This window comes from Leopardus geoffroyi, chromosome C1 (genome assembly GCF_018350155.1).
Source record: "Leopardus geoffroyi isolate Oge1 chromosome C1, O.geoffroyi_Oge1_pat1.0, whole genome shotgun sequence".
Taxonomy (NCBI): domain Eukaryota; kingdom Metazoa; phylum Chordata; class Mammalia; order Carnivora; family Felidae; genus Leopardus; species Leopardus geoffroyi.
Window position 1 is genome coordinate 33,883,730 of NC_059328.1, and position 12,026 is coordinate 33,895,755.

Below are 12,026 nucleotides of genomic sequence, written 5' to 3' on the forward strand. Positions count from 1 at the left end.
AATTACTCCCTTATTTCTTTATATACTTTTACCATGTATATGTGTGGCCTTATAGAAAATAGATCTTTGTTTTTGCTATTTACCAAGTTTTATAAGTTTAATCATGGTTATACGTATGCCAAGACCTTCTTTTGTTTGACATCATGCTTTTGAGACTCATACGTCTTAATATATATTAACTGAGTCGTTTTATTGCTATATGGTGTTCCATCATATGAATGGAATGCCCCAAATATATTTATCCATTCTAGTGTTGATGGACATTTGGGAAACAACAGTTTTTTGCTTTACAAAGCATCCTGCTGTAAAGTTTCTTGCATGTATGTACGCTCATCCACTTGTGTGGGTTCTCCAGGGCACATGGCCAGGACTAAAATTACCGGGTAATTTTCCTTATGGAAAGATTTTTGTTTTTTCCTTATGGAAAGAGAAGCCTCGGTGTCACGACTCTCTGTGCAAGAATCCTGCTACAGTAGGGGTGCCTGGGTGGCTCAGTTGGTTAATTGTCCGACTTCAGCTCAGGTCATGATCTCACGGTTCGTGAGTTCAAGTCCCGTGTCAGGCTCTGTGCTGACAGCTCAGAGCCTGGAGCCTGCTTCGGACTCTGTGTCTCCCTCTCTGCTCCTTCCCTGCTCACACTCTGTCTCTCTCTTTCAAAAATAAATAAAGATTAAAAAAAATAATAATAATAAAAGAACCAAAAGATAGGAGGAGACTCATGCACGAGGTGAACTTGTTTCAAGGAGGTGGCCGTCATCAACTAGGTGTGCAAAGGCATTTTACAAGCTCTGCAATCAGCCAACATATATTAAGCACCCATTTGGTGCCAGTCACTGGTGATTGAATGAGTGGATTGCATGAGTGAATGGATAAAGAAAACCACGGCCTGTGCTCTCTAGAAGCTCTCAGTATTGCCATGGAGACAGGTGTGTTTTCAAAGGAGCAGGACTTGGAAATGACCAGGATAGATGCTATGCCAGCTACAGCCCAGGCACGAAAGCACAAAAGGAAAGAGGGAGAAGTTTTCCTTTGCCTCCCCCGGGCAATCTCATCTATGCCCCCAGTTTCAACTTCCCACAGTGACTCTTACCTCACGTCTGCATTTTCAGTCCCAACCTCTCCTCCGAGCCTTAGAATCATATCCAGTTGTCCACTAAATCTCTCTACCTAAATGTCCCACAGTATGCACCTCACACACAATATATCCAGAACTGAATTTTTCATTTCCTTTTCTTCCCTCTCTTCCTTAAGACCCTACCTCGCCAGATTGTCAAATGCATGATAAAGCTACAATTACAAAAAGAATGTAGTGCTGGTATAAATATCCCCAAAACCCAGTTATATATATGTAGATATGTAAATGAATTGAATATATCATAAAGGTAGCATTAGGAGGAATCTGTGCTGGGACAACTAGTTAGGTATTTGGGAAACAGGAATCAATCTAAGTCCTTACTTCATGCCCCGAGAGGAAGTAAAGACTTTAGTGTAAAAAAAAAAAAAAATGAAATCAGAAAAAACTAGAACCAAATAAACATGAGTAAAAATAAAATCTTTGGATGGGCTTTTTCCATAAAAAACAATGGACATACTCTTCGCCATGACCCCTAACTCCCTCGGCCTATGTTCCTTCCCAGCTGTCACCCCTACTCCCAGTCACCAGACGTCAATCATTGCTTGTTTCTCTCCTTCCCCTGCCTCACCCAGGCAGCCACTGGGTCCTACTTGGCATCTCTCTCATTTCCCCATCCCAGCCTTCATACCGCCTGTCACTGCCATCCTGTTTTTGAAATTATCTGCCCACTGGTTTCCTTCCCTCAAGGTCTGTCTTCCACACAGTTGCCAGAGGGATTTTTCTACAACATGCGTCTGACCCTTCCAAAAATTCCTCTGTGGGTTTTCATTTGCCTCTGTGATAAACTCCAAACTCTCGTGGCTTTTCATTTGCCTCTGTGATAAACTCCAAACCCTCATGCAAGGTCTCCAGCAACCCCAAACCTAGGGTCTTTTCCAAGGCACGGTCACTTCCTGAAGCCCTTCCACAGAGGTCCTGCTGCTGGACAGACTCCCTTCAGCTTGCTGGGAAAGACAGCACAGGGCCCAGGGCATCACTTTCTAGCACTTCTCCACTGCCTTGCTCACCATCCCTGCCCTGGGCTTGAATCAGGGCGGACTTTTGCACAAGGCACAGTAGGCACAGAGCCCAGGGCCCATGATACTTTTAGAGACCCAAGAAAATGAGTATAATAATACTAAGTCCAGTCTGGATTATATTCTTTATACTAATGCAGTCGTAAGATATAATTTTTACCAGCTTATTTTTTAAACCACTTTATTAATTTTTACTGTTAATGGAAGAAGGGACCCACGAAAATCATAATGTGGGCCTGATTTCTTCTCCCAAATAAAGTTCTTGCCCCTTCATCTTTGCCTCAGCCTTTGCTTTCTAGACCACAACTTTTATTCTCGTGCTTGTTACCTCATGGTTGCAAGATGACTGCTCTATCTCCAGGTACCACTGACACATTCCAGGAAAAGTCGGGGTAGAATGCATCCGTCTCTGGTTTTCGAGAGAACACAAGCTTTACTGTAAAGCCAGTCCAGCAGACTGGCCAGATTCACACAGATGACCTAACTGTGAGACAGCCTGGGGCCCCCGGCAGTTGGTGTCTCAGCCTCGAAAATAGAGGGGCGCTGCCTGCTGGCTGCTCAGGGCATGGAGGCCCACCCTCTTCCATCCGTCTACACCCACCTGTGGTTTCTCCGGGCTCACGTGCGATGCCCCAGCCACACTGTACCCTTTTTCACATGCACACCTCTGCTCTTCCTGCCCCCTGCCCCACCCTGCACTCTATCCCACCTGTCCTCCCTCTGGCATCGTTCCTTGACTTCTCCTCCTACCTCAGCCTCTGCGAGGTACCCGTCCTAGCCATTTTCCTAATACCCCAGACATAGCAGGGCCAAGGGACTGCAGGGATTGACAGTTACCTGTTTCTGTGCCTTTTCTCCCATGAGTCAACCTTGCCACCACTGTGCCCGGTACATGTCGAGTCACGATGAAAGCATGATCTGCCCTCATTATCCCCCCTTTACCTCTGTTCGCAGGCTCAGACAAGAGTCAGGGCATGCTGGCCTTGTCCATCAGTCCCAATCGGCGATACCTCGCCATCTCCGAGATTGTGCAAGAAAAACCTGTCATCACCATTTACGAACTGTCATCCATCCCTTGCCGGAAGCGCAAAATCCTTAATAATTTTGACTTTCCCGTTCAGAGATTTATTAGCATGGCTTTTTCTCCAGACTCCAAATACCTGTTGACTCAGACATCACCTCCAGAGTCAAACCTTGTCTATTGGCTGTGGGAAAAACAGAAAGTAATGGCTATTATTAGAACCGACTCTCAGAACAATGCCGTCTACCAGGTACCTCCCAACATAACAAGTATCGTGCAAGTTATAAAACTAGTAAGAGCTGTCTTTTACTGAATGCTTTCTGTGTGCCAGGAACACTGCCAGTTTCTTAACATGCATTTTTTTTTTGAAAAGTTCTTTTTTTTTTTTTTCAAGTTTATTTATTTGTTTTGAGAGAGAGCATGAGTGGGGAAGGGGCAGAGAGAGAGAGAGAGAGAGAGAGAGAGAGAATCTCCAAACGGATAGTGCAGAGCCTGTTGCGGGGCTCGAAATCATAAACTGCGGGATCATGACGTGAGCCCAAACCAAGAGTTGGATGCTTAACCGACTGAGCCACCCAGGCGCCCCTCTTAATATGCGTTTTTAAATTAATCTCTCAACAACCATATATGGTCTGCATAATTATTATCCTTGTTTTATAGATGAGACAACTGAGGCTCCAAGAGGTTGAGTCACCCACCCAAGTATCACACAGGTAGTGAGTGGCAGGGTCAGGAGTCTCAGACTCCAGTACCCCTCTTCTTTACCCTGGCCCAGAACTGCTTTCACAGGCCCAGCCGATGAATTGATAACTCACTTTGTCTTGCTGGTCCTGTCTTCTTCCAGCATTGCTGGGCAGTGGGTAGATTTCAGGAACGTACCATGAAGTGGTTGATCTTGAGGAACGTGTCAACAAAATCGCAGTTACGTGGGGAACAGAATTTTCCATTGTTGTTTGGGGGCAAAATGAAGAGGACCCATGAGGAGGCTGGTTGACTGCTCAGGCAGTGGGTCCCAGGGAGGTTTTACCTTGGTGTGGTCACCCCAGTCTGGGATCTGGTACTCAGCTTTACAAGTTCAGGAACTCAGCTCTGCTCATGTTCAGAGATATTAGCTAGCCAGCGTCTCAGGAACAGACTCCCTTATTCTCACCAGAGGCCAGTGAATAACCCAGCATGTGACTACGAGAACACTCACATTATTTATCTGGTATATTTCCTCCCTAGTAATAGAGAAGTGGGGAGGTGAAATTAGTAATTAGAGGTTGCTTGGTGATCGCAGAATCAGACCAGAGGCAGAGAGAGCCGGAAGATTATTTTGTCTCGGCCTTTGTGAGGCCGAGTCCAGCATCCCTATTCAGAGCAGAGTACACACATCCTCCCTAACAGATTCAGCTGGATGCCCACTATGAACCCCGCATCGGGAATACAGAGATGCAGGTGTTACAGCCCATCAGTTGCTCACCATCTAGTAGGGGTGTGAGTTGACTGCCCTTACTGTCCTTCCCAGTTGGTAGGAGACTCCCTTTCCCCCGGACGCACCAGATCCTCCTTTTTCTGCGTTTCCAGCTGAGTCTTCATGTCACTTTGTTGGCCCAGAGTTTAGCTGTTGTCAAGAACCGCTTATCCTCTTTTTGGCCTTTGTAAAATGATTTTTGTAGGTTTCCTGGTTTAAGATGCATGGGCCCCACAAATACAATGAATCTGTGCTCTTATCAAATGTGGTATCAAAATTTATCATGCCCTAGTGATGTTTAAAGGATACTCTGAGCTACCTGAAACAAGTATTCATTAGTAAAATGAGAAGTAATTCCACCAAAATTAGTTTTATAAGTAGTTTTCTTTTATCCTTTTACATTTTGCAGGTGAGCTTCAATCCCCAGGATAACACTCAGGTCTGTGTCACTGGCAATGGGATGTTTAAGCTTCTCCGCTTTGCCGAGGGTACCCTGAAGCAAACCAATTTTCAGAGGGGAGAACCCCAAAACTATCTAGCCCACACGTGGGTGTCTGAAGACAAGATCATTGTCGGCACGGATACAGGCAGGCTCTTCCTCTTTGAATCTGGAGATCAACGCTGGGAGACAAGTATAATGGTCAAGGAGCCCACCAGCGAAACCAGGAACCTGGAGGTGATCCGGGAATCGGAGAGGTAATGGCGCCCCTCTGGGCTGGTGCTCTTGTGAAAATATGTTCATCATACCAATAGCGTTGTGCCAAAAACGGGATTCTTTAAAAGTCACTCAGAACCCCTCCACCTTCAAGTCAACTCTTTTCATTTTCCCTCTGCCTTTCGCATGTTCATCTATATTCAAGCACAAATTGGACAGTTGTGACCACAGCCTACATACAGTTCTTTTGTTTACATGCATTGTATAAGCCTTTTAGCACGACTAGTCTTCAAAACTCCAGATCTTTTAAAATGTATTTTCTAATGGCTGCCTAATTTATTGATTCAATTACATAAATGGCCACCGAGCTCTTGCAGTGTGCAGGGCACCTTGCTAGATGCTGGGGACATGTGTCCTCAAAGACTTTGCAGTTTGGAAGGAGCCAGCAGACCAACAAAGAAGCTCAGGGAAGTGTTATTGGTGTAAATATGACAAAAGAATATGAGGTAAAGTGGGGGCTCAGGTCAATTTTACCTCTACTTCAGGCAATAATGGTCATCTCTCACACGTATTGAAATATACCGTTGTATCACTAGACTCTGCTTCAAGCACTTTATGTGTATTCTTACTTGAGTCTTACCCCATATAGTACATATTATCATGCCCATTTTATAGAACAGGACACTGAGGCTCAAATAGGTTAAGTGACTCACCCAAGATCATAGCCCTGTCTGCCTGGCTCTGGAGCCTGAGCCCTCAACACATGGCATTTTGTAGATTCTTCTTCCTCGGTAACTTTCAGTCTGTCATTTCTCACCATCCCCCACACCTATGACACCTCCTATTTCTCTCACGATTCTATTAAGAGCTTCCTAGTAAGTCCCTCTGCCCTCCAGTTTGCCGTGTTCCTAATCCTGCAGTGAGTCCAGTGCTCTAAGAATAAAACCCAGGGGCACCTGGGTGGCTCAGTTGGTTAAGTGTCCAACTCTTGGTTTCGGCTCAGGTCATGATCTCATGGTTCGTGAGTTCGTGCTTAGGATTCTCTCTCTCCTCCTCTCTCTGCCCGTCCTCAGCTCATGTGCTCTGTCTCTGTCTCTGTCTCTGTCTCTCTCAAAAATAAATAAATAAACTTGAAACAAAATAGAATAAAACCCAGACTCCTGAACCTGGCCCACCCATCCCTGCTGCTCTGACCTTTCCATCTGGACTGCCTCTGTCTACCACACACATCTTGCGCACTCTTACTTCTGAGTTTGGTCATGTGTAGGTCCACCTACCCCACTCCTCTGGACACACTCACATACCCACATACTCCTGTTTGTTCTTCAGACCAGCTGGGAGTTCTCAGCTTCTGCTCATCTCAGATGGGTGCACCCCTCCTTAACTGTCCTCAGAAAGTCCTGCTTCCATCCCACCCAGATGCCACCTAATGGTCCTTAGCACTTGCCCCTAGACTCTAAGCTTCAAGGGACAGGAACTGTGTCAGTCTTACTTACCATTGTTTCATAGGGTTGTTGACACAGTATAATTCCAATAAATATTTGTTATGTGGAAGAAAGGAGGGAAGAAAGGAAGGGAGGAAGGGAGGAAGGGAGGGAGGCAAGATTCAAATCTCAGGCCTTCCACTTACTAGTCGTGTGATCCTAGAAAACTCTCTGAGCCACTTTTTCCTAAACAAAAGAGGGATAATAATGCTAGCAACAACCACAACAATAATGGTGACCACACAGGGTGGCGAGACTACCAAATAAATGTATAACCTTCCAGCCTTTCTCTGGACTTTGTATAGCAGGCCAAAGGGTGGCGTTTGGGCCTGGGGAACAGAATTGCAATGGGCGATTTCTCCCACACCCAACGACAGCCTTTCATTCTCATCCCTAGCTGAACTCCTCTTCTTGGGATTGCCTGTAAACTTTACATGCTGTTTCCTTTTTCTAGCCTGATTGAATTTCCGACAATCAGTTCCCCGGTCCCTTCCTATGACCAGGTCATGATGGCCAGTAACAACAGCCAGCTGGCCATGCCCCAGGTGTTCGCCATTGCAGCCTATTCAAAGGGATTCGCCTGTGCCGCTGGGCCGGGGAGAGTTCTCCTGTTTGAGAAGATGGAAGAGAAGGATATTTACCGGGAGAGCAGGGAAATCCGGGTAAGGAGGGGAGAACTGGGGTCCGCCTGGCACGTGTCGTCCAGCAGCAGAGCACTGACAGGGAGTTTGGTGGAAGGAGAGGCCTGTAGCGCTGAGTGGAAATGGGGACTCGAGCCATTTGTCCTGAGGGAAGTTTGGGGATGGAGCAGACAGAACAGGGGTTAACATTGGGAGGATCTGGATTTGAATTCTGGCAGAGAACTTTGGCAAGTTATATTTGCACTTTGAAGCTTAGCGTTCCCGTAAAAATGGTGTTAGGATATATATTGATATTTGATGTCAAGCACACACTGTCTGGCACCTTGAAAGCATTCGGTAAATGTTTGTGGAATAAGTGATACAAAGTGCTGTGGAGAGAGATCGTCTGCGGTTGGGGAAGAACCAGGAAGGCTCTCGGCGGCGTGTGGTGGCAATCTTTGAGGAGGGGTCCTAGAGGAGGGGTAACAGTTGACAGGAGGGAACAGGTTAGGAGTTGCACGTGGAAGGAACAGGTGGAACAAAGGCACTGCGGAGTGGGGAGCAGGTGGTTTGTCTGGGAGATACTCTGCTCCCCAGTGGAGACGAGCTGAAATCACTTGAAAGGGAAAGCCAGGAGCTGAGGCTGTTGAAAGATCTCGAATGCCAGCCCGAGGAGCATGTGTGTAATCCCACAGCCAGCCTGTTTCTGAGCGGAGAAGCATGACACTTAAGAAAAGCAATCTGCCTGCCGTGGGGATGGGGCGGGGGATCCGGAGGCCCTGGACGTGAGGCAGCTACGCGCACTCTGAATGAGCCAGGCTTGACTCTGCCCTTATTGGCTGAGTAACTTGAGATGAGTTGCTGAATCCAGCAAAACCTCTGTTTCTTCTCTGAGAAAGTAGCCCCTCGCCCTGCTGGTTATCAGAAGGATGACACAACACCTGTGTAAATCACGTGTGAAATGCTTGGTGCCCAATAAGTGATAGCCGTTATTATCTCCACGATGAAGAATTGGGCTTTGCTACTGAAGCCAAGAAGTGGTGAGATGTAGTCACCACAGTGAATAGCAGGGAAAATGGGAAGGGAGAGAGCCTTTGCGGAGGTTAAGCCTATAGAACTTGCCCTGAGTAGATGTGGGTGACCAGAGGTAAGGAGCTCGTAGAGATGCCACCTTGGCCTTGAGACTGGCTGTCTGGGGAAAGATGCCACAGGTAGGAAAGTTGGGGGTAAGAGCAAGGTGAGTGGGAACCAAGGGGAACTTTTAATTAAAAAAAAATGTTTTGTTAATTTTAATTTTTTTTTTTTAAATTTTAATTTTTAACAATTCTTTGTTCCGTTTGTTTACGCATTTAATAAATATGTATTGAGGGTTTACTATGTGCCAGGCTCTGTGCTAGGGGCTGGGGATGCAGGAGGGGAAGCACACACACTACGAGCCTGTCCTTAGAACAAACAGATGTGAACAGATTGTCACATGGGGCTCAACACTGTGAAGAAGATAAAGCCAGGAGAAGGACAGGGAGCGAGAGGGGGTTCTGTTCTAGAGAGAGTGGCTCGGGGAGGCCTCGCTGAGGAAGTTGATGTTTGACCAGACACTGGAATAAAGCGAATCCATTGAAAATGTGGTTTTAGACTTTGGGAGTGGGATCAATGTACACACACACACACAAACACACACACACAGTGCTTAGCTTGTGTCTGGCACAGAGTTGCTGCTTTATTTTTACTGTTTCAAAGAATTTATCATTGTGATTATTTTCACTACTGTTGCTTTCACCAAAACCCTCATTTTGGACAAAATCACTGACAGATAGAACAAAAAAAGGAGGACTGAGGACAAACCTTACATTTCCTAATTTAGAGTCTGAGACAGAACGAGAGCCCAGCAGAGGACACTGAGATGTGGTGGTCATTCACTCACCCGTCTAACAAATGGCTGTCTCATACCTGCCACGGGCCAGGCTCCAGGCCTGGTGCCTGAGCTAGAGGCGTTGGCCACAGCCACTTCCCCCAAGGACCCCACCACCTCCGGAGGAGAGCAGCGAGGCCACACTTACTCTTTCGCTGAGCTCTGCTGTGCACTAGATGCTGCCGAGCGCTGGCACACAGCAGCGGGACGCAGGCAAGGCCCTCGGTCTGTAGGCTCCCAATCCACTCACGCAGTGAATGTGGCGGCAGACGGACGCTCCTTGGTGAGCACACTGAGATGATATTAGGGCTCACCCAACCCCGGGCGGGGTGGGGCGGGACTTTCCTCTCTCCCAGAGCCCTCAGTATGCTGGCAGAGCAGGGGGAGATGATGGCGGGAAGGAGTCGGGGGTATACGGGGGAAGACACAACTCCAGGCCACGGGAGGGAAACATGAGAGCTTGGTGTCCTGGGCCCCCCAGAGGCAGGGCCCCCCAGATCACTGCTACAGGATCTAGGAAAGCCCAGAAGATGAGGACTGAGCAGGGGCCTCTGGCATTTCTAAGGTTGATGAGGACATTTCAGTACATGACACAGTGGAAGGAATGAAGAACCGAGTGGATGTGGTATGGGCGGGCCTTTCGAGAAGTGTGATGGTTAGCAGGTGAAGAGCAGTGGTGGGGAAAGGAAATCTAAGGTGAGGTCTGCTTGGCAACTCCAGGCCCTCTCAGAGGCTGCTGGGAGGGCCGCCGTGTGACCCCTTGTCTTTTCTCTGCCCTGTCACCCACCCCACGTGGAAGAGGGGCTGTCCCCTTCCCCTCCACTGCCCCAGAGTGCACACTGGCATGCTTGATGAGGTGGCACCCGCACTGGGCTTCTAACAGGTGGGCGGGAGCGGGATTTAAACTAACACTTGTTTTCGGAGGGGATCTCAAATTCCGATGTAGAGAGTGATCCTTTTTACGGCTGCTGCTGTCTCTTAGCCACTAATCACTTAAGGGTGAATACAAATCCCACAGAAACAGAGGTGACTCAAGCCCTCCCTTGTCCACATCTGAGGGGGATCCTTGGCCGCATGCCGGTCTGGGTATCTGTAAGCTGAAAGTATCTGCGAGGACTCCGAAAGCCCAAGGACATGCAGACAACGTGGGAACATGACTGACGGTTGTGTTGCATCTTGGGCAGATTCCAAAGGACCCACAGAGCAATGAGCGGAGTCAGTTGGACAAACAGGACGTCCTCTGCATGTGCTTCAGCCCCTCAGAGGAAACCCTGGTCGTCAGCACCAGCAAGAACCAAATATACAGCATCACCATGTCCCTGACGGAGATTAGCAAGGTGAGTCTTTCCCAGCAGCGCTTCCTTCCGGCCCAGGGACCGCCTACCACGTGGGCAGGTTTGAATCCAGACTTTCTGAGCAGGGGCTCATTTAGCCCCTTCCTAAGAGCAGAAGAAACTCGAATCTTGGGGCACCTGGGTGGCTCAGTCGATTGAGCGGCCGACTTCGGCTCAGGCCGTGATCTCCCAATTTGTGAGATCGAGCCTCGCATCAGGCTCTGTGCTGACAGCTCAGAGCCTGGAGCCTGCTTCGGATTCTGTGTCTCCCTCTCTCTCTGCCCCTTCCCTGCTCACACTCTGGCTCGGTCTCTCTCTCTCTCTGTCTCTAAAATAAATAAAAATTAAAAAAAATTCTTTTTGGAAAAAGAAGAACCTCGAATCTTAAGGTGCCCCGTAGAAGCACTTGGCTACTCTCAGTGGGGTTGCAACTGCTGCGGCCCCTTTCGAGGACCCCTTGGAGTTGGCTGTCAAGTCTAAATTGTACATATCCTTTAACCCTGCCATTATACTTCAGAGAATTCCTCATACTGCTGCACGTGCCTCTCTACCTGCTCATGTGCACAAACATGCATGTGTATGAAGAAGTTGATTGTTTCTTTTTTGTTTTTAAGTAACAAAACTAGCATAAATGCACTGCAGATACTGCAACAAAAAACCACCATAAAGATAAAGAGGGTCACTTTGTACTTCTAAAAGGGTCGCTTCATCAAGAGGATATTATGGTTTTGGGGCGCCTGGGTGGCGCAGTCGGTTAAGCGGCCGACTTCAGCCAGGTCACGATCTCGCGGTCCGGGAGTTCGAGCCCCGCGTCAGGCTCTCCGATTCTGTGTCTCCCTCTCTCTCTGCCCCTCCCCCGTTCATGCTCTGCCTCTCTCTGTCCCAAAAATAAATAAACAGAAAAAAAAAAATTAAAAAAAAAAAAAAGAGGATATTATGGTTTTAAACTTTGTGCACTTGATAGCATGCATTCAAAATATATAAAGCAAAATTTGACAGAACAATGAGGAAAATAGACCATCGATAATCATAGGAGGAGATTTTAACATATCTTTCTTGGTAATGGTGGTTTTTTTTTTTAAATAACAGTTTTATTGAGTATTGATTGGTATTTATTCACATGCCGTGCAATTCACATATTTACAGTGTACAATTCAGTGGTCTTGAACGTACTCACAGAGTTGTTGCAACCATTACCACAGTCAGTTTTAGAACATTTTCATTGCTTCAGGTTCTTTTTGTTTGTCCCTGTGGATTTGAATTATCATCTGAAGTCACTTCCTTAGCCCGATAAGGATTTGCTCCCGCCCACCATTTTTGTGCTATTATTGGCAAATACACTTCCATGAGCCCAACGATACATAATACGCATATTTTTTATATAGTTGCTTTCTCAATA

General features: G+C 47.2%; 1 protein-coding gene across 3 annotated transcripts in view; it reads left to right on the forward strand.

Annotated features, from left to right (window-relative positions):
- CFAP57 (cilia and flagella associated protein 57) overlaps positions 1-12,026 on the forward strand; it is an 81,034-nt gene that overhangs the window by 1,232 nt on the left and 67,776 nt on the right. For 2 of the 3 annotated variants that reach the window (XM_045476953.1, XM_045476952.1), the window contains exons 3-6: positions 3,106-3,464; positions 5,035-5,321; positions 7,219-7,426; positions 10,478-10,630. In XM_045476953.1, coding sequence (XP_045332909.1) covers positions 3,106-3,464; positions 5,035-5,321; positions 7,219-7,426; positions 10,478-10,630 — 1,007 coding nt within the window. The remainder of the gene's footprint in view (positions 1-3,105; positions 3,465-5,034; positions 5,322-7,218; positions 7,427-10,477; positions 10,631-12,026) is intronic. The other variant, XM_045476954.1, reaches the window with a different exon arrangement.